Source organism: Agelaius tricolor, unplaced genomic scaffold (assembly GCF_023055355.1).
Source record: "Agelaius tricolor isolate 1412-34295 unplaced genomic scaffold, bAgeTri1.0.p SCAF_3, whole genome shotgun sequence".
Lineage (NCBI taxonomy): Eukaryota > Metazoa > Chordata > Aves > Passeriformes > Icteridae > Agelaius > Agelaius tricolor.
The window spans coordinates 1,826,729-1,850,262 of record NW_027269263.1 but is presented as its reverse complement, the minus strand read 5'-3'; the positions used below and the strand labels follow the sequence as shown (position 1 = coordinate 1,850,262).

Here is a 23,534-nt window from a genome sequence, read left to right as displayed (position 1 = left end):
ATGAATAACATAGGAAAAAACCCTAAGTTTCCTGGAAGCAGAAAAATATTAAAAAATATGGTCTTAATTTCCAGATCTGTGTATTCAGATGAAAAAAATACATATGAACTTTTGTCTTTGGCCTAACAGTATACTGATAGGGCTTTTTATACCCATTATTTTGTATATGTGTCTCCTCATAAACCCTCCACTCTTAGGAAGAACATAAAGAAAAATAGTCTAATTTCATATTGCTGTAGACTGTAGGCTGAAAGACTACTTTTCCACACTGAAGTTTTGAGATTTTTGTGAAAGGAACCACAGTTTTGTGTATGACAAACAAGCACAACCTGGATCCCAGCTGGGTACAAAGACAAATCCTTAGGTTGTACTAATGGTGCTGCTTCTTTCTCTTTTCCCTGCCAACTTCTTTGCTTGTGTATTTCATAGAAAATGGAAACCAATGTTTATGGCAAGATTTACATTCTGATATTGTTATTTTGGCATCTATGGAAAGATAGTGTTGGGATAGGGAAATAAATTTGTCATCTCGTTATCTTCCACTTTGGATTAAAACCACCTATAAGTGGTTGGCCTTCCAGGGTGGCTCTTGCTTGTTATTTCTCAGTGGCACAGCCCATCAATTTGCTAAATGTAAATTGTTCTTGGCTAGTTTTTCAAAGTAATTTGACAACCTGGTTTGATTTTGCTGTAACATAATCTAGACATTGTTTCCCTGTAGTGGGACAAAGGCATTCTGAAGAAACTATTATACAGAATTTCCTAGCAATTTTCCCTTCTCTTACAGTACCTATCGTATTTTGCTTAACTATAGCAATCTTCCCAGGTTCAAATGCTCTACTTAGCTGTGTTTAGGGTTTACATGAACTGTATGGATTTCATGCATTAGTTGAGACCTTGCTAAGAATACTAATGTTATGTGCTTTACAATAATGCAGTGAGTCCCAATTTGGTTTTGATTGCAATAAACTGGAGGCAAACGTGCAAACCTTTGCTAATTTAAGTTGATTTTACCCTTATCGTTTTGCATATTACATGATCTAGAGCCACACAAACAAAAGCTTGTTTGGACTTACCATGCTTTCCTTTTCAGAAAACAGAATTCTTTTTAATTAAAAACACTTTAAAAAAATCAGTATGTGTAATTGCTAACACCTGCTATGTGTTACTAACAGATGTTTCTTACTTACCTAAGGGAACTGTTATAATTACACTGTACGCTTATTGGAATGGCATTTAACCAAGATAGTTTAGGAACTTTAGGTGGTGACTTTGTGTTCTTTCATTCATCTTTCCTTTAAAAAATGTAAAAAAAAAAAAAATAGCTGAACAACCAGGCCTCCAGCTCATATTCACCAAACTGAGTTCAGCACAATGGAACTCTGGGTGTTCAGCCTCTCCTTGGTAAACCTGTGTTCTTTCATTCATCTTTCCTTAAAAAAATGTAAAAAATAGCTGAACAACCAGGCCTCCAGCTCATATTCACCAAACTGAGTTCAGAACAATGGAACTCTGGGTGTTCAGCCTCTCCTTGGTAACGCTGAGCATCAAAGAGGAGTTTGGATTTGCTCCTCCAAGCTTTGCCCTGGAGCCTGTCTTTGCAATCCTGGGGTGGGATGGTTACAAGCCATGGTAACACTGAGCTTTGAGGAAGGCAGACTTATTGGCTGACCTGAGCAGCCCACCTAATCTCTCTGTTTCTGTGCTCTTTCCTGTGAAATGCTGGCAGTGTGGCCTCTTCACGATAATCATTAAGGTTGGCAAAGACCTCTAAGGTCATTGAGTCAAACCATTAACTCAGCACTGCCCAGCCCACCACTGAACCACATCCTGGACACCACATCCACAAACACCTCCAGGGATGGTGGACAGCTTCTTCTAGTGCTTGACAAGCCATTTTTTGCTGAAAGAATGTTTCCAATCCAAACCCCCCCTGGCCCAACTCAAGGCCGTTTCCTCTTGTCCCGTTGCTTGCCACTTGGGAGAAGAGACCAACATCCACGGAGGAGGGAGGCCCAAATCATGAGTGTTTTCCCAGGGCTTTGAGATTTTGGGGTGGGATTAGAGGTCAGCAGGACTAGCTCTGGGTGTTGTCCTGTCACCAGGGCCGTGCAGTGAAGGCTTTGAGGGGAAGGGAGAGAAAGGCTGCCCCCATGGCTGCCTCAGAGCTCCGCATTCCTGCACCTTCCTACACGGCTGCCGAGCAAGACACTCCGTGTTCTCCCTCTGCATCTTCATTTATGAAACTAATCACACAATTACCTGCAGGCATGTGTTAAATATGACACTGGTCTCTGCAAAATAATGGGCCAATTGCAAACAATGAATAAAGAGAGGCAGCTCCATTTATAACCGCTGTTTCAACAGAGCTGTGTTGTAATCAAAGTGATCTGAGGGTGACTCATTAATTAATTGATGTTCTTTTTTATTATGTGCTATTGAGTTAATGAGTAATTTGTGCTAGATAACTCTCTGAACACACTGATTACGTGAGATATTTTCTGGGGCTTTCATATCAATGACATGCTGAATAGGTGGAAGATGGTATTTGCTTATGTATACTCATTATTAGCAGGTTCAGGATGAATATAAATCAGCAGAAGGGCATTTTAAAAGGTATTAGATACATGCAGCTCTTACTTTAATGCTTTAAACAGATACTCTTCAGCTTTTAATGCCTTAAATAGTATTGAAATCACTTCCTTTATAATACTTCTATCAGCCACAATTGGCAGCTTTTAGAAAGGTGCCTACACAAAGGATTTTTACTGGGAGCATGTTTGTGCTAATGGCCTATTACCTTGCACATATTGTATTTTGGTTTCCTTTTGCAAGGTACTGAGCAGTAAACAGGTTTGGACTGCATCATTGGCCTGAAGTAGGAGGAATGTGTTAAGTGAATATGTAATTGGCTTTTTTTTAATCTAAAGTGGTATTTAAAGGAATAAAAACACTGTTCTTATATACAGTACACACTTTGCTTTGTATAGTTTGACTTGTTAAAGCTTTTGCTTTATTGAAACCACAACATCTCCAATGCCATAGGAGTTTTTTATTCATTGAACAACAAATGGCTAAATTGATAATTTAGTCTGACAACAGCAGCACAGTGGAAGCTTTCAGAAAAATCAGCTAAATGTATAAAATTATACCCAGCAATCACTACAGACCTTCATTTTTGACAAGATTTGTTCTAGGTACAGATGACTGTAAACTACCTACTGCTGAGAAAATTATAAGAAGCTGCTGCATATTACGTTGAAAAAAGCCTTTAAAGTACTTTAAAATCTATACAGTCGAAACCTTGCCACAGTCCCTGTTTGTTTCTTTTTCCCAGTCTCCCTTCTCACTGACCACTTTTCAATTTATCTTCCCTAAGTCATTTTATGTGTAGGCAATTAGGAACATTTGAGGGATTGCTGGATGATTTTCCTTTATTTACATTATGTGAGCAAAAGATTTGAACATTTGGGAGGATAGGAAAACATGAAAGTGTGCTTAAAATAAAACCACCAAACAACCCAGAAGATAGAAAACCACAGTCATGAAATAGATCAACTTTTAGCCCTGGTCACTGTTTCTGCCAGATCCAGGCTGTCTTGATCCATCACCAGTTGTGGCAGATAACAGACACAGCAGGTTACAGTTGTCAGAAGAGCTTTTTACAGTTGAAAATCAAGGTTTGATAATTTTTAGTTTTCCACACGGCTCAAAACCAGCCACCCAAGTAGATTATAGTAGATTAAAAAATAATAAATTATTGATGCTATTATTAGTTTCGTCTGGCTAAACTTCACCATGTGTGCAGATAAAGATGGGAGGCACAAGTGGAAGCATTCCTGCCTGGCAAATACACTGAGTAAGGGTCACTGTCAGAGTGGCTTGGTGGATGCAGACAGCTTGCTGACACACACAGTGATGGAGAAGGAGAACCCAGCAGATAACAAAAAGCAACCCAAAGGAATGGTCTAGACCTCTGTCAAAACGATCACTAAAGTGGCCTGGCAGATAATCTCTCTCCACTATTGACTTTTGATGATATACTTTATTGGAGTTGTAAATGTTTCCATTAAATATTTCAACTCTCAGCCATTATTTTAACAACCAGGCAAGAAGGAAGTTTGAAATACAGGAAAATGGGTAATTGATCTTTGACCTACATCAAATCTAAATTTATTCTGTATCCTTTACATACAAAATTTAGATATGTATGGGAATAAGATAGATGAGCATAAAGTGCTCAAAGCAATGCCATACCATTGTGCACTGCAAACATACCCATATTTCTTTGTCCTTGCATCAATTAAGATTGATAGAATGGTGAGACTATTTTTTTTTCTCTCCCTAGCAGGACCACCTTCCTCTTCCACACTTTGAGCCTAGGTCACAAAATGCACATATGAGCAATGTAGCATGTAGTAACGAGCCACTCTTTTCCCATTTCCCTCTCTTCATTTGCTCCATAAAGAGCTGAGCAGTGGCACTTTGTGGGAATGAGAGATTCCTTGAGCATTTACAGCACTGTTAGTGTTTAGTTGCCATCATCCCCAGCCATGCCTTCCTCAGGCTGAGCTGGTGTTGGTGCTTTCCTGCCTCAGATCTGTGGTTGCCTCCTGGGAATGCTCTGCTCCTCCCAGGGTGTCCCTACCCTGCTTGTGACATTCTTGGTTTTCTGAAGAGCCAAAAATGCTTTACAAAAGCACTGTATCCATTAGCCCCATGGGACAGACAGGGACAACTGAGGCACAGAGAAGTTGAGTGACTTGCCCAAACTCACAAGGGAGTCAAAGACAGAGTCAAGGACCTTTCTTTCTCATTTCTGAACCAGGGATTTCTATCTGCTCTGCAGCCTACTACTGGAAAGCAGAAGAGAGATCATCCCCAATTCTAATGGAAAGATCCCAGAGGAGCTGGAGGAGAAAATTGAAATTTGGCTCAAAACAAGATAATATGATCCTTCCCTTTCTGTCCATGCTGACCTTCATGGAAAGGACAGCTTGTTTATTGCTCTGAAGTGGGTCTGTAAGAGCCTAATGGTACCTCTGACACCAACTGCTTCGTTATCCCAAAGACATTAAGGGACTGGGGAAGGGAGTGCAAGAGACACTTGTGCTCAAGGTTAGGAAGGAAGATAGTCCACAAAAGAGGGCTAAATTTAATTTGAAAAACTATGTGGAGCTATTTCTTCTAATTAACAAGAACAGCCTGAGGAGTTGTTGCATTTCTTTCTGGTCCTGTATGAGTCAGAGTCAAGTTTTGTGAGCCATGCCTATTTTCAAAAGGGTTCACAGCCAGGAAAAAGAAACCACACTGTAACAACAGTCATTAAAACTAAATATCTATTTCTAAGTCAAGCCACTGTGCAGTGTGCTCTTACCATACACTTAAGGAATTTCCCCACTGCATGACAAAGTTTCTTTGACCATCCCCAGCAAAAACATGCTGAAACTGCAACAGGACAAGAAGAGCAGGGAAGGACAGCAGTCAACTTGAGCAGAGTCATGGGTTCATACTCAAAATAAAAACAAGAGCTGAGCTTCATAACAACACAGGGTATATAGTGGGTTTCTTGTTGGCTTTTTTCTTCCCTTCTTAATACTGTTTTGTTTGCTTGTTTTTAATACAGGTTGTTTTCCCAGTGAGCTAGATTACAGTGGCAAACAGACAAGACATAAATATGCATTGAACAACTTTTTAAACATTCATCCTGCTTTCCTTTGCCAAACACCTGTAAGCTCTGTCAGGGGCGTGAGCACTTAGGGACGTCCTGCTGATGCAATAGCTTCATGGCTTTAAAAACAGAGGCCCACCTCTCCTAGAAAAAGAACTGATTGCCAACAGGAGCTGTCAGCAGCGATTCCACCTCTGTCAAAAGGATTTTAATTGCCAGTATTGATGGGACAAACCTGTAGGATGTTGGCATGGGCAGCAAGGTACCTGTGCAGTCGAGTGTGGTAGCTCTCGCTCGCTATTGCAAAGTTTTGTCCCATCCATATCAGCATTTAAATTACCTTCAGCATTCACTGAGGTGGGTAATTAGCAACCAGTCACTCTCCCAGTGTCAGCTCAGGGTCGTTTCCTTAATGTAAATAGGACCCTCAGAGGGGGCTGTTTACAGTGCCTTCTACTTTCACTTTTTATTTTTTTCCAGGGTTTGTTGAGGACGAAGCCCCAGAAAACATATAAGGGTTAAGCCCTGATTAAAAAAAAAAAAAAAATTAAAAAAAAAAAAAGGGGAAAGAGAGAGAGGGAGATGAGGGAGAAAGAGACCCCTCGAATTTTAAGACTTCTTTAAAATGCATATAAAGAAAAATCTTCTCCCTTTCCTCCCCCCCGCCCCCAAATTAATGATTTCAGAAAAATAACATATATATTTTTATATATATATGTATATATATATATAAAATAAGATACCCAGAGGCACTGGTTTGCATTAGGGCTTAATTTTTTCCAGCTAAATTAAAATCAAATCCAGGCATTTGGAATGCCTAAGGGGCACAAAAGCAGCACCCAAAATCATTAACTTTTGCACCTTTTATAATATAGCTCAAACCAGTCAGATTTGCTTTTCAAAATTTTGTAGTAAAATAAAAGTGCTCTTTGAGGAAAATCCATGCAATTAAACAGCAGATGCTTAACCCCTGAAAAATAGAGGCTTATAAGAGAAGTGCTGATAGACCCTTAACCATAGCATCATTAGCAGCAGGTGCTGCTAGTTATTAGTTTTCTAAATACTTTTAATGTAAACAGTATTCTTAAGCTCTAAGTGTAGCATAATGGTTGGGATTTGCTCTTTAATGCTTTTTACTAGAAAGATACAGCTCATTTAAAATAGCTGGTAGATACAGAAAGCATAAATATACAGTAAGTTTAGACACTGATTGTACTAAATGCAACAATACAAAGAAGCAAACAGGAACACAAATGGTAACACAATAAAACTGTATTACATTTGTGCTTCAAATATTACAATACATTATGTACAATAGTCCAAAATAAACATCTCATGCCAAATGACACAAAAAGAAACAAAAAAAAAACCCCAAACAAACGAAAAATCCCAAGAGCAAGCAGAAAGAATCCAGCTGTATATACAGTACCTTTTTTAATTAACATTCAACTCTGAACTGGAGCAATTTTCACTACATACAGATGCAGTCCGCCTTTTATTTCACGCAACCATTCTGTCTCCCTAAATCTATGCTATTCAGTAGGTTCCTGTGTCATTTCTTATATACATGTTGAGCAAAAAAGATAAAAGAAAGTAGTGCTTTTTATTCTTAATGATGTGGCATCCGATCAGCGGACCTGGGGTGCATAACCTTCTTTCATTAAACCCTCCTCATAGTCTGTCTGGCACAGAATCATGTTGTTCTTCAGGAAAAATTTGTCTCCAACACAAAATCTGAAATTGAAATAACAAAGAGAAAAGAAAAAGAGAGTTTGAGGGTGAATGGTGGGATATGGTCTTACAGGTTGAGGGCTGTAGAGCAAGTGCTGGCTGGACAGCACCCAGATGTGCATGTGGGAAAGGCCAGCAGAGGAATTGCCCTGGTGCCACAATTAATCCTGTGCTTTCAACAAAATCTAGTGCATTCAGGCACTTTTGCTTGCCCAGCCAAAGACCTCATTCAAAGCCCACTGTGGGCTGTGGGAGTCCTGGATCAGGTCACTGGCACACAGCTAAAAACACAATACATATCCCAGGCTGCTGAGCTGAGTGAAAAGTAAATGTCCTGCAAACCAGAAGGAAGACAAAATACAGCAAAGCATGCAGTTGAAAGCTTGTCTGAGATATCTTGTATTTGTCTTGTGTCCTAGTAAGAATTTGTTATGTTCCAGTTGGATATTTCATGAGATTTGATTTTAGTTGGTGATTCTGAGAACTGCTTTAGCACACACACAACTTGCTGTAAAGTATATGTAAACCAGAGACACGCAGGCATGCAGAAAAAACCCACCCTTTTCCCTTTTTTTCCTGTAGGAGTTGATTATAAATTTAGTTACTCAGCTAACTACTCTCTCATGGTATCAGTGCACCTACACTATTACAGTATTACCTGCATCAGATTGATCTGATTGCTGCAAAACACCACTGAGAGATTGCATTTGCTTCTCTCTGATGAGCAGGACAATCACATAATGTTAATGCTCCTGGCTGGCTGACTTCAAACTTTGAGTAAAGTAGGATTTCCCAGCTAAAAATATATGCTTGAATTTAAGAGGGCTCTTCCCTGACACACCCTGCAGTCCTTCTTCCCCTTGACAAAGCCACTCTTCTGGAAGATGCTTAGGGAGAAGTGAATGGGGCCAGTGCAGAAAAAAAGTTTCCCTAGTGACTGCCTTGGCAGGGTTACATGGCTTTGTTTGTAGTGAACTCTCCAGCTATGAAATATATTGGGAGGCACTGCTTGCCTTATTCCAATTAAAATGAAAGAAAGTAACCTAAATGAACCCCCTAACACTGATGTGAATAAATGAAACCAGCTAATTATGGATCTCAGTACATGAAGTATTGTTTAATGTGTAAGGGATTATAATGTCCTTTTTTAAAATAATTTCCAAATGGTGACATCTTGGACACAATTAGGGTCAGATATAAATGCTTGTGTTGTTTACGGTAGATTTAACAGCAGAGCAGCTCTGGGAATAGCTGGATATGTATTTAATTGTAACAATTTAACCTTCAAATAGCGGTGCCTGCTGGAGTTGACCCAGTAAAACTCCATAAATGACACAGGCTGACCCCTGATAGTGGTCTGTCTTTATCAGATAGTCAATTTCTAATGATGTTCGAGCAGAAATCTTGGTGAATTGTTACAGATTAAATTGTGTATGGAAAGCAGTCCTTTAATGTTTTGTGAAGTTGGAGGTTTAAATGAGTAGCAGTTGGACTGATTTACATTTGTGAAGATTGGAATGCTAGACAAACAGTGAACCCATTTATTTTCCAACTGGGTAGCTTTGGAAATTTATCCTTATGCTAGCTAAATAGATAGAGGGAAAATAGTGTAATAAAAAAGTGGATTGAAAAGAATTAGCTCTGCTCTTAAAGGAAAATTGGTTTGTTTATTTGTGGACTCTTTTTTTTTCTGTGGGATTACTGCCTGCTGCTGATGATGATTGAAAATAGAGATTATGGGAGGATCCTGAAATCTTTAAGTTATTTATGGTCAACACTCTTTTACAGAATGTAGAAGTTCCTATTATTCTTCCTACCCCAATCCTGATATACTAGGCTACTGACAACACAAAATGATTTTGAATAGCTATGTTGAAATACAGAATTCATACATAAAAGTTGTTCTTTGGTGTTTCTTCCTAGTTTCCATCTTTTGTATTTTTGTCCATTGACAGCAATGCTGGTAAAAATTCTTTTGTGCACCTTACACAATTACGTAAAAGAGTTGTAACCAGTGCCAACATGTAACACTCGTTTTTCCCGAAGAAGTCACATTTAAAATCAACAAAAAACAAAGAAAATCCGCTAGTGCATCAGTGGGAGATGAAACCACCTCTGCACCCAGCAGAAAACACTGAACTGAGAATGTTGTACAGCTTTGTGTATTCCTTTTGTTTCAGGGTAAGACAGAGCCCAGCAAACTAATTTTGTTAAAGCATTTAGTAAATGAAAAATGCACTGCTGAAGTGCAATTCATTTGCATGGCAATATTTAGCACGTGTGGCTCTGTGCAACATCCTCTGCATCAAGACCCTGGCTGAAGGATTTTTGTATCCCAGCCCTCAGAGCAGCGACACAGTTTGAATTAAACTGCAGGGGCTACCCGGGAGTGTCAGGATGCCTTTCCCAATAAAAAGTGTCAATGCCTTTTGCTTTAGCAATGTTGATATGAGGAGCCAGAAGTGCTCTACCTGTGTGTGCTGGCATGTGACAGCTTTATGCACGAGTGGCCTCAAACACACACAGTTCTCCTCGTGCTCCAAGTGTGCAGCTGTCCTGTGGACAGGCTGCCAGTGACCTGTCTGTCTGATAACCTGTGGGATGGGGTCTGCCTGCATGGGAAGGCATCCTCTGGATGGTCCCCTGTGCCTTGGGGGAAGCCTGTTGCTGGTGATGCTTATGGTTCAAATTCTGCAGCTGTTTTGATATTACACAAGCTCGGTGACAAGCATATTTGGCTTGTGCGGGCCCCTGGGTGTTAAATGTGTGAAGTGTGCACTCATTAGGTGACAAAGAGGTAAGCACCAGGTGAAAAACCTATAATCCTGGCATGCTGGCTCCCAGGTGCAATGGGACAGGGCATGTAAGCAGATGAAGTATGAGGAATTCTGGCCATTCACACTTTCAACATTACTTGACTCTCAAAACCAGATTTAGCCTCTCCTGAAGTGAAAGATCTGTAACCACTTCAGATTGAGTTTGCACACTGCAAAATTTAAACCTGGCTCAGCTTTAAAATGGGAGGGTAAATTGAAGCCTAACCTCCCACTAAGGTTGGGATTTTTTTATGGAATTGGCACAGGATGTAAATCAGGGCACAATTTGGGCACACACATTAAATGGAGTGGAGGAGCATGTTAAGATGCCATTGTGCTAGGAGTATATAATTAGGCAAGATTATTACTCTTCTAGCAGGCAGATGGTAGTCTTCAGCCTTCCCTAAAACCCTCACCCAATTTTTTTAATAGGCATGCAAGATGAAGAGGAAAGAATATACAATAGGCTGCATTAACATGCCAGATTGGACTGAGCACCATAAATTGATAATAGTACTTTTGACACGACTGTGACATTAGTAGAATGACCATTATAATTAACCTACATCCTAGAGCCCCTGTAATATTTTACTCTGGCAAAAGGAAGGCCATTTATATTACAAAATGACCTCTGTTATCACCTTGTTTGGAAGGGAAAGTGTGCCTAGACTAATCACAAGAAGAATAAAACTTCTATTTTGAGAAGTAGCTCTTTCATTGTTCAGAACAGATATTTAAGGAGATCTCACTGCTGTCTGTCATCTTTTCTGATGCACAGGACATGTGTCAAGGTACTGAAGACTACTTAAGAAAACAAGAGAAATATTGCTCTGAAGGAAGATGGCTTCGTGTGTGCCTCCTCTGGTAATGCCATATCTTTGTGGCTGTAGAAAGAAACAAAATCTGGAAGCATTTACTTGATTTCCTGAGGATTAAGACAATTCAGACTTACCACACCCACACCCTTCCCCTCTGCTTTTTGCAATCAGTGAGTAACTTGGGCTCTGCTTTTCTCCTTTCCTCTCTTTTTAAATGTTGAGCTTCCAGTAGAACTCACATTAACGTTCACCTATGTGCATCACTAAGAGAACAAAGCCACTCTTTTACACCACAGATCATCAGTCCACACCTGTGGCTTATTAATTCTGGGGTTCTGTCAAAATGTCCATTTCAAAGGCTGGAAAGTGGGAGCTGTGCCTGAGATTGTACATTTTTACCAGAATACACAGACACAGAATCCCAGTTCAACCTCAAATGGCAAACCACAACTCAGTGGGCTTTTCATGCAGTGTTTTATAAAAACGTGGGTATGGACAATATGTTAATTTGTATTCTAAATTTTGAGACATACAATGAAGATAAGCAGTACTCAGACCTTCAGAATTTATAAAATGACCACTCATGCAAAAATCTAATATTGGTGTTTGAAATAAGGATGTCCCTGGCATTGTATTCCCTCTCCCGTGCTTGACAGAGAACAAAGGCAGCATTGTGTGGGCATTTTACACTTTATATTGGGGGTAAGTGTTTACAGCTACATCAGGACAGCAATTTCAATGAGTATGTAACCATTTTTACTCCAGTGTCTATTAAAATAAAGGCAATTGCAGATAGAAGGGTAGAACAGGCAATTTAAACACCTCTCAGCGATAGCAGATGGGGGTTTTAAGCCCTACTCTGAGCTGACTTCATACGGCAGAGAGAAAAAAATCACAGGAGTAGGGAACAAGGTGCTAAAGACGCCGGCAGAGTGAGAGGAAGGACACACAAACTCGGGGAAGTGGGAAAGCCGGAGGCAGGCTGACATCATCTCTGCAGTCAAAAGTGTCAAAAGTGTCATAGGCACAGCTGAGCCCACTTGCAAGATTTTCCACTCCGTTTTGTTAGTCACACACATGCAGCCTGACAAAGTGTGAAAGGCAGTGTCTGTTTACAAGTTTATTTTTCCAGTGGTTTCCTTCCCCCACCCTTCCACCTTTAAATTTTCAGCAGAAATGAGGTATATTGAGGTTACTGTCGACGTGGGGTGAAGGGCTTCTGAAGAGAAGTTAAATATGTTTACAGAGAAGAAAGGGGAGCACTCTCACACCATTAAGCTGACTGTCACTAAGCTCTGCAGGTACTTAGGCGATGGAAAAACTTCAAATTAGGAGTAAGCTGGACAGAGACATGAGAGATAAGAGGATGCTAAAACCTTTAGGCTAGGAGCAGAGCTTAATATTCACAAAATTGCTACAGCTTTAAGCATCAGTATCAAGAAAAACGTGGGGGAAATATCTCAGAAACTGTCTGGCTGGAGCAATTAGATCCTGGAGCTGAATAGCTTTATGAAAGGGAAAATAGGAGACAGTGCCTGTTTGACACCAGGGGACCAGGCTTAGTGGCTCAGGAGCTGTGTCCCCAGTGTGTCTTCCTGGAGTACAGGGTGTGAGACAAGGCCTTTTTCTCCTCACTCTGAAAAAGTCACATTCAGGAGGCCAATAAAGGGACTGGCAATGTTATGAGTTAGTTCAGAGTTGGAGTTCATGGCCTGAACAAAAGTCCCCTCAAGTGAAGGCAGCCTAATTACCATCCACGCCGAGGCTTGCACTGGATGGTAAGTTGTAGACACTCAGAAATAATAAAGCAAACAGTGAAGTTGTCTATAAAAGCAGAAGAATCACTGAATCATCACAAAGAGCACTAGGCAAAAAAGGGCAGGCATCTCTCTGGGCCAGGACCAACCCTTTAAAGGGTAGGAAAGTGAGGGTCATGTAATAGCAGGACCAAAGGATGGGGTGCCCCAAGGAGCAGTGAGATGTGTGCTAATATAAATATTACTTGGCTTGAAAAGCAGAAGGAGATGGAAGGAGCAAGGACCCAGAACATCAGAAAAAAAATTCAGAGTTGACAAAGTAGTGCAATCTGAAGAAACAGTTCTGTATTCTCATGAACATTGTATGCATTCTGTTAGGAAAAAGCCTGAATGGCAGATGGTAACTGAAAATGAAACGTGGAATCAAACAGAGAGCACTACATACTCTGCAAAACTAGTGTAGAGAAGGACCCAAAGGTTTTAAAATTTAATGGGGGAAGAAAATGTGAAATTGGGGAATAAGGCTAAACAAGTTCTGCAATAGGTGGTGAGCCTTGAAACACCTATTGGTGATTTTTGGATATATTTGATTTGTTTGCAAAAAAAAAAATATTCTCTTCAATAAATAAATTACATGCTGGTGGAGTTGGTGGCTGGAGCGAAAAGAAAAAGCAAACCTAAAACCTTTCAATAACATTATTTTGTGTATAAAGGGGCAACAGAAACTTTAAAAAGTTAAACTGAAGTCTTATAAACACATCCTTACACAGAATCTGCTGTGTGGTTTTGATTAGCTTGAGGGAAGGAAGAGAAAATGATCCTAAAGGACAACAGAAACTATTAATGAAATGGTGAGTGACAAGATTTTTCTGTTTAAAAGAGAACAGAAAAAGGTTTCATAGCAGATCTGAAAACCCCCAAGCTGCTGATGGGCCAGGTGTCTAACAATGTGGAGGTTTATTGTTATTCAAGTAACAAAAACCAGAAGATTTGAAGTATTGTTGAGAGAATGCAGTCAGTGGGATGCTTTGCCATAGGAACCACTGAAGAGTTATGCTGGAGCATCCATGAAATAGGATTTTTTGTAAAAAACAACAAAATTAATTCTTCAGAGGGCCACTAGTCCCAAATTGTGAGGAAGAAAGGAACCCTACAAGCAGTCTGCTTTATTAGGCTCCATGAGAGCTATTGCAATGGAATCAGGATTAGGGTCACTTTTGAGAATTTATGAAATTCTTTGAAACTCCTGGAACCACTCCCTGTTTTCACTAGATGAACTAAATTGTATTTCAGGTAAATCCATTCTTTTGTTCTCAGTCTAAGACACCTGTAAGACTATTTCAGCAACTCTTTGCCCAAAATACATGCAAAGTAAAAATCAAATAAAAGATTAGATTGAAGTCTCAGGAATAAAAAGGCTGAGAATTATTAAATAACCCAGTTAAGCTCCATTTCAGAAGCATCTAACAGCACTTTTCCAGGGGGATCAGCAGCCCCAGGGAACACCACAATGTGTGTTAGCTGCAAAGTGAAATTGCACATTAGTTTGCAGTTGTAATGGTAAAAGAGGAATATTAAAAATATGCATAACAGCTGTGGGGGTTTTTTTTGGGGGTTTTTTTGGGTTTTTTTTTTTTTGGGTGGTGGAGGGTGGAGGGAATAAAAAGAAAGTTCACTTCCTCAGATCCAAGAGTGCTAACTATGATGAAAATCTTTTGCACTCCAGCTAACAAACATTGTCTGCTTTGCTTGACTGATGAAGATTAGCTGACTTCTCACATTAAAGAAGTTTGTCTTGTATGGGCTGAAGTGACAAGACAATAACTAAGTGCTAATTGTGCATAACCAACACTAAAGATATGCAGCCCCATTATGGCGTGTAATAAATGAAGCGAACAACAGAAATATATTAGGGGCTTTAATAATGATACCAGAAGTGTGGTTTGGAAAAAAACAGGATGTGAAGGGTTTAGGAAACAAAACCCAGGACACTTTTTGTGTGTGTCTCTTAAATGGGTACTGTGGGAGCCTCTGCCTGCCTTGCTCAGCTTCTCAGTTATGTGGCAAGACAAAATTGATATAGGACTTTAAATAGCATTAGAACCTATAATTACTTTGCATTATTATATAGTTTAAGCAGTGGTTATTACTTGCCTGGTATTTTAATTTCCCATGCAACATGATGAAAAAGGTCAATTTGGCTTTTTTTAAAGAGCATAATTGTAGTGTGCTACACTTATTAGCAGCTGTACATTTTATGGTTCTTTAGGGATGTTTGATTTTTAAATGACTACAGTGTTAAAAAATAATACACTGTAGGACAAGGTGAGTTAGGAAAGCTTATTTAGAGCTGTGTCTTGCTTTGTCATGTCAGACTATTATCTTCCTGATTTTTCCTTGCTTCCCTAAATGTATATCGTGCATTTCTTCCCAACTGAAGAAAGGAAAAAAAAAAAGGAATGCTATAAAATGCTAAATAGGATAATGTAATAACTGAAAACTAACTGAAAATAATATGGACATTAAGGAGTGGTCATAATTGGCTCTCTCACTTCCTAGACCTCATAGAGGTCTCTGGCAAAGCTGCTTTCAGCTCTGGTGGAGTCAGAAATGGAGCTCCCGGTGAAATCTCCAGCTCCACTCCGAGTGTAGCTGGTATAAACTTGGCTCTATTCACCTCTGAGAAAATCAGATGTTACAATTTTACCATTTTTGACATTCGCTCTCCAACTGTGCCATATGGGTGATGCTTCAGAACAGGGTGTCAGGTTTGGATTCTTGGGATTTTTATAACCTACGGTTTGGATATGGAAATAAAAATAGGACTGTAAGAGGGCCAATGCTGCTACAGAGGAAATGGTGGGAACAACATCTTTTAAATTTAAATGATTACAGTTCTGGCAACAGGAAGAAACAATGTGTACTTTAAAAGAAATACATGTGATAAAAATGAAGAATTAAAGTGAAATGAATGCAATAATGACAAATGGTACTGTTATGCTCTTCTGCAGAAAAGGATCTCAAAGACCTTTATAAATATTAATTAATTAAACCTGACAGACAGCCTTTTGAAGGAGAGGAAGTAACATTATTCTTTTTTATTGATGTGGGACTTGAGGCACAAAAAGTTTTCTGGCCAAGGTCATGAAAGATGTTCTGTATTAGTCCCAGGAACAGCATCCAGGTCTTACTCTCCATCTTGGGGTTCTACTGCTGGAAAGTGTTTCCTCTTTGGAATGTATGCCCACACCAGTGCTAGCACTCAGCTTATAGAGCAGACCCAAGAAATTCTCTTACCTCTGATTACAAAGCTGACATGCAAAACAGTCCAGGTGATAAACATTGTCCTTTGCTCTCATCACCATCTCAAAAGCAGGTATGAGCTTACTGCAGGCAGCGCAGTTTCCTGTAACGCCAAATAACCTGGAGATACAGAAAGCAATAGATTCTTGATTCACTTTCTTTTTTATTTATTTTTAAAATTTATTATTTTTTCCTCCCACAGCCTGGTCTTTGGCTGACTTCCCAGCACACCTCCTTTTGGAAAGGCTGGCCTTTCGTGCTTCAACTCTGCCCGATTTGCAGCACAAAGACATAGCCTTGCCGAAGAGAGCTTTATGACAGACTAATATTGCACCTATTGTGATGTTATATTTTTTTCCTGCAGGTTATACTGACCTTTCTTGATAAAAGAAACATCTTGTTAAACTAAACAAAGAAACAGTAAACACATTAGGGACGTTACATAACTGTGCAGGCAGAGGTCAAGCTGTTTGCATAAGTGGAAAGAGTCTTCTTCTTAGATCCTGCCGTGCAGGAGAGAGCCACATAACCTTGGCTTTTGGTGCTGCTTATTACTAAAACACACTTTAGCTAGAAAAGAAATAACACTTGTAAAAGCCAACATTCTTCGCATTTTTGACATCTAGTGCTAAAAGCTTTACCACTATTATTAAAAGAACATTTTATGAACAAGTCATTTAAATCGTCAGAAAGCATTAGTGGTTCATGCACCTTACAACCCTATACCGTAGTTATTGCTATGATTATGTTATTCAGGTAGCACATTAAAGTAAATGAGGCTGTAAACTATATATAGTCACATCAGGAGTAGAAGTATAAAATACTGTAAGAACAATATGAAATGCTGTTTTTGCCAGACATCTATATAATTTTCTTTTTAAATTCCCTTTGCTGAAGGTTTTTCAATACTTTTCAAGTGGGTGTATTACCCACACAAAAAAAATCAACACACCAAAAAAAAAAAAAAAACAAAAAACAAACCCCAACCAACATACATACATATCTTTTTGTGACACAGAAGGATTATAATGAACAAGAAAAAACACGTTAGCTCTACGTGGCAGCAATCTTTGAAACTAAGTTTATTTAAACTACTTAATAGTTGTGATGGATTATTAAAAGTAATGCTCTGCTTGCGCATAGCAGTTAATGCTGTTTTTAACTATGAAGCACACCAGATGAAAACGCCACATCTGCCACTTTTCTTTTTTTCCTCAACATCAGGCTGACAGCAGAAAAATATAATGGCTCTCAAGGGAAACACCAAATTAAAAGCAGTTCTAAACTAATGAATTCAAAGGTGCTCTGTAGAAAATTCAGTTTGGTAACATAAAAATGAACACAGTTTTTTAATCACATCCCTCCATTTTACTGAATTTCATGGGTTGCCAACAATCCTACTTAATTCTAAATCCTTGTACCTTCTGCTTCTACTTAAGGTGTGCTGCCTACAGAATCTGTGCCTGTTTAATTCAGCAGTTGTGACCCTTTTCCTCCTGTCTGAGATGCTGGCTACTGTGATCACTTGGAGAAATGCTGGGACTAGGCCATCCTCATCAGCTCCTGTTAGAATGACTCAAGTCAACTCCTATTTTTGTGAAGTCTGATTACTAAAATCACAGGTTATTCAAGCAGATTATAAATATTCCTTTTGTGAAACACTCTCTTCAGTTCTATCTCCACCACGCAGGGGTTTCACCGAGGTTGGCTAAATCCCAGACTTTGATTCCTTGTCTGCAAGAAGGACACAAGGCTGAGCTGCCCTCCAGAGTTGTGGGCTGACTTTGTGTTAGAGATGATTATACCACTGCCCTGGCTCTGTTTTTCCTGCACATCTGTGTAGAAGATGATGGCAATTTGGTTGTGTGAGGGAAACAGATCAGGCTGCAGAGGGGCTGTAGGTGCACAGTGCTGCTATTCCATAAAGGGGAAGTCAGGCTTTAGAGCTTGGACACAACAGCAACCTTTAAACACAAAGATGAGAGAGGTCCCACCACCTCCAAGCTCAGTGTAGGGCATCACACAGCACCTCAGTGCTTAGGTGCAACAGCTGAGTGCTCAAGACCCAGCTGAAAGCCCTGGCCAGACAGGGTGTGAGGGGCAGTGTCACCTTCCAGGCCCTCTTTGCAGGTGTGTGCGTGTGAGAAGGTGGAAATCCATTACAGCCAGCGCTGCGGTTTGCATGTTGCAGAGCAGTGAAACAATTTGGGATTGTCATCCAGCACTGCAGAGGAGGGAGATTTACTGCACCCGAGTCCACCATGAGCAGATTTCTACAGTCCTGGAATGAGAGACCCTGCAGGAACTGCTTCAGCTAAGCACCAGACACATTCAAATTTTTCAATTACGTAAAGGGAAGGAGGCCCTCCTTGCTGTTAGTCCTTCTCCACCACACACAAAACAAACATGTGAGATTTATATTAGCTATTGTTAATTTTGGATAAAGCTGTTTATATGAAGAACATAGTTTTCTGCCATTAATAATAATAATAAAAACCCCACAATGCCATTTTGAAATTCTGGACATAGTTTCCCCCAATTTCAATTGCTCTCGCTCCCTGAGCATTTATCAGCTACCTGATTAGAATTTGTTTCCACACAAACCATTGATCATCAGCCTATTACTAGGCAAATGACAGTTAATTACCCACTACATTAACCACTGGGACCTGAGACCTGCTTCTGCTGCCATCAGTCAACATGATAAATGTGGCAAGTTCAGTAATGCATGGCCAGCCCTGAGCTGCCTGCTATAGTGTGAACAACCCTCAATCTCACTTCCAGGCCCAGGAAAATCTATGGCAATCTGCATAATTACAAGCTCTGGGTTAATAACAGACAAATGATTTGTTGCATCTAAACAAAGTCCTTGGAATGGGCCTGGTCTCCTGTGGCTGCCCGGGCTGCTGTTGTGGCACCGGTGTGCTTCCCGCTACAACGTGCACAAAACACATCCCCGGCGCTGTATCCTTCCAATTTGTTGCCCTCCAATTTACGGATTCTGCATATGTGATTTTTAATCATTAAAGAACTCTTGAAGCAATATTATCTTAATTATTCTCTGCTGTAGCCAGGGAATTAGGCTTCAGATAAAATTTTCTTCTTCTGTGCACTTTCCCTGCCTCACTGGAGGCTCCATCAGTTTTCATCTACACCTGGACTCTGAAATTCTAATGATGAATTATTGCCCCTTTTCCTAAGAGGGTGAACCTTACAAGGGAACATTTTACTGAACTGTCAGCTCACAGACTGAGTGCGGAGATGCGGAAATCTGATCTAATTTACTGCAAAACGATGCATTTGTTAGACTTTCTCCTCAGTTTTGTCCAAGGATCAAGAGATCAGGCAGAGGCCACCTTCCTGTACTCCTCTGCACGGGAGTACATGTACTCAACTCTCCTCATGCCATTTTGTTTTCCTATTTTCTTCAAACCTGTTACACAAACAAGTTTCTAAAACATGAATTTTACTACTGGAGGGGAGAAACAGTTTCTTGACAGGCTCTTAAGTGGAGCTGATGCACCAAGATACGGTCTCTTGCTTTGTCTATTTTACCAAAAGAGTGGCAAGGATTTAATTTCTACTAGTACTTGCAGCTGCTGGGTACCATCCTAAGCTCTATTTCCTTTTCCTCTGTGGTAAGAGAATGGTTAAACTCAACCACATCTACTTACAGATAGTTAGACTCTGCAGATTAGAAAACTCAGATTAGAAAACTGAACCTTACTGATTTCACCTAGATGAGAAAATTCCAAAGTACCAGGACAGATATTTTCTCATGATGATCTGAACCAACATCTGGAATCTTACATTTATTCCCTGTGTATGCTCTGACAGAGATTAGAACAATCAGCCATAGCAAAAGCTCTCATTCTTAATGGATTTGAGCAGTAGAGAACATCCCGCACGGAGCTGAAAAATGAAAGACACGCAGAAGCCCTTCTACAAACAAACCCAAACCTGACATTTTGAGCAGCAAAAAGTGTGATTAAGCACCAGGCTATTGATTCTACTTTAGGTGGGTTTACTAAACACAAACCTGAAGGTTAAGTACCGAGAGATGAGAAAAGGGAAAAAGTTGAGAGAGGAAAGACAAGAAAAACAGAGAGAAGCAAGAGTGGGGACGTACACAAAAGGTCTGAGGGTTTGACTGAGCAACACTGTTCTCACCAGGCAAGTGCTTTCTAGAGGGACCCAGTTTAACCACAGAGACACTAATTTCCATCCACTCCTACAGATTTTGGGCGAGGCTCTGAGTAAGCAGGCAGGTCGTGGTTCTCATCAGTGCCCAGGAAATGCTCCATCACAGAACTGCACCGTTAGGCAGGAGGGTGACGTGCCCAGATGAAACGAATTTGGGCCATAATTCCCTGTCAAATTACACGGGATTCTCACAAGATTTAGGGTCTAATGTTGTTGGTTACAGCTGCTCCCACAAGCTTCCTCCTTTCTGCTTTCTTGTTTGACAACTGTCCTCTGTAAGATCCACTGGTTTGCTACTAACAGTACTCTTTCTCCTATTGCAATTTTGTGTTAAATTTTGCATGATTTGGATAAGATGCCTAGGTTCCCAGTAGGAGAACAAAATATCTGTTTGCACAATGGAAAATGAAGGGGGAAAAAAACATCTTAAGATAGAGGAATGACAAAGCAGACATTAAATGGAATTTCTCCCATGGCCCAGTAATTACAGATAGTTTCACATGGTTTCAAACTATTTTTTCTCCTCGTTCTCACTACGGGGTTAACTAGGTTCATTAGGGAAAAAATATATATTTGGGATCTGAGTTCTAAACCTGCCTTCACCACTAACTGAGTAGGTGACCCAGGAAACTCACTTAATTTTGGTCTCAATTTATTCGTTACAAGGAGGTGAGACCTAATCTTCACATTGTAATATCCCTGCTAGTTACTGTTCCTATAAAAAATTGAAATGCTGCTTTCAAACCTCAGTTTCACAGTGCATGAGGGATCAAACTACTACACATGCATGGTTTTAAATGTAATCAGACATTTACTGAAATAGACAATCAGCTTTTTTCCCCTTAGTAGGTTTGTGTATTATTCAGGATTTCAATTCAAGCTGTATGCACTGAAGGACAGAATTTGGCCCTTAGCAAATACTTCAGACAACATAAGATGCCTTTTGGAGAAGCATAAAACCACATAAAAGAATCTAAAAGTTAATGAGAGAGACAGAAAAAATCATCTAAGGATCTAGATTACATAGCACATTGAAAAGCATAGTTTTGAGACCATGTAAATTTTACATACTGAGAATTATTTAGATTATTAGATGGAGATTTCTTAGACATTTCAAAGTGACTTTGGGACACTAGTACTCCTGGCTTTAAATAGCCCATATTTTCTTACTTCCCACAAGGTATTTTTGAAAATCCTCCCTGTCAAATTGTAGAGAAAAGGAAGCAGGTAAATTTGTCCCACATGCATTTTCATGAATGCCTGGAAAACTTATTTCACTCCCACCCATCCTCCCTTCCCCAGAACAGTTTTCTAAATGCTCATTGAAAATTAAACACGCTTCCAGCCAAGGGGAGAGGAGCAGCTGCCCCACTTTGCCTACTGGAGTTAAACCACACAAGAAACAAGAGCAGAGGGGTCCCATTGACCCTGCTCATCCACGGCCCTCCTTGCTGCACCCACCGGCATCCAGCAGAAGACTTTTTAATTAAATCTGGTTCAATAATCAGAGACTACACATCAAGAAAGATAAAAGGTGGGGAACAAGCTGGCCACAGGAGAAAACGGCCACTTTTGAAGCAGTCCTGGATTCTGTCCTCTATCCTCAGTGCTGCTTGTACGTGTTTCTCTAAGCCCCTTTCTTTAAAAACCTTTTATTGACAAAACTGGGGGTGTTGAAAGAGGGAATCACTACTGAGTTGCAGAACAGGGTGCTCAACAAATCGAAGCCCTTGGCCTCCAAGCTAGATTTCCAGCACTTCCCAGCTGCAGGTGGTGAGGTGGACAAATTTCGACGAGAGCTCGGCTGTCTGGGCACTGAATTATTTCAGGAAGTGTAAAACTGCAAGTGTCATAACATAGAAGGAGTTAGATAACATGGTTTAGATGCCTATCCAGATTAGGTTAAAACCTTGTCCCAAAATTCAGATACTGCAAAAAAAAAGGTGAAAAGTGAGAATAGTCAAACAAAACAGCCCAGTTGGTTTAAGTGTGTTAAGGAAGGCATTCACACACAATTGCTGAAGCATGCTTAAGTGTCTGCTAAAATCAAAGGCTGATTCAGTGCTTGCCTTGTTTGACAATGCTGTGAAAATAGGGTTAGTTTTGCCAAACTAGAACTGAGAAACCCTTTCACCTCAGTCCTCTTCATTTTCTTTTGAAAGCAAATTCAGGGGCTGAAGGATTAACTTGGTGTTGGAAGTACTCCCATCCTCCCAACCCTGTCTGTGAGGATGCCCAGCCTGTGCCACCTGAAAACACATCTTTTAACCAAGTCACAAATTTGTTTAATTGTAAATTTTCCTTAATCACTCTGATTGACTTTGCTGAGGGTGAGCTGTGGTGCTTCTCTAAGGGCTGCTCTGCTAAAAATTTGGTGGCTGGATCTCAGGCAGACAGAAATGTGCCAGCAGGGCATGGCTGCAGCCTCAGAGCACAGTCACACGCTGCTGTGTGTCAGTGTTTGGCTTTCCCCTTTGGCTCTCCTGCATGTGTAAATCCCATCTGGCCCCATCAGGTCACAAGTGACGTTTAGTGCTTGTGTGTCAGCAGCTCGCCCTGCACACTGAAGGCAGGAGGTGCAAATCACTCCCAGGTGAAGCTGCTACTCCTCAAACCCTTCTAGTCTATACAGCTATTGTAGAAGAAAGTCATTGTATGCAAACTGAAGTCCAGCAGTTAATGCAGAGGGGTTTTTTTGCCTTTCTGTACTCTTTTTGCCTCTATGTACTGCTTTCATCACTGTGGGTTGTAATTTAATGTAGATTTCCAGTTCGTTCCATCAGCTACCACTATATTTGCTGAACTCTGTCCTGCATCTGCTGATGTTCATGAAACCAAACCTTTTTTTTTCTTTTACTCTGCAGACTGCATGAAAGAATTCTTTATGCAAAGTAAACGTGGATGAATTGCATTTTCAAACACCTCCAAACCAGACATTCAAAACAAAATATAGATTTACTTCTATATCCTTCTCTAATTAGATTACTTATGTCCTGTGAAACAATCTAAGCTTTCATTTCAAGGAAGTATTACCAGCCTTAATTTTGCCTGGAAAAATTTGAAGCATGACCAGACATTATTGATGTAATAAGACTTTTCTAAAGCTCTGGTTTGAAAAAGCTCTGGGAGGTGGGAATTTTGTTGTTCAGTCAATGGAGTGTTAACTCCAAAGCCTAAATCACACAACTTTAAAAAAACCTTGTTCATCTTAGGAGCAAATATAGCTACATCGTTT

The 23,534-nt window shown here is 40.1% G+C and overlaps 1 protein-coding gene across 4 annotated transcripts in view; it reads right to left on the bottom strand.

Moving 5' to 3' along the window:
* Positions 1-3,416: 3,416 nt before the first annotated feature.
* The window catches only part of LMO3 (LIM domain only 3), a 58,885-nt gene continuing 38,767 nt past the window's right edge, over positions 3,417-23,534 (bottom strand). For all 4 annotated transcript variants that reach the window (XM_071422105.1, XM_071422108.1, XM_071422107.1 and 1 more), the window contains 2 exons: positions 16,091-16,216; positions 3,417-7,405 (listed from right to left, as the gene is read on the bottom strand). In XM_071422105.1, the coding sequence (XP_071278206.1) occupies positions 7,300-7,405; positions 16,091-16,216 (232 nt within the window). In that variant the 3' untranslated portion in view covers positions 3,417-7,299. The remainder of the gene's footprint in view (positions 7,406-16,090; positions 16,217-23,534) is intronic.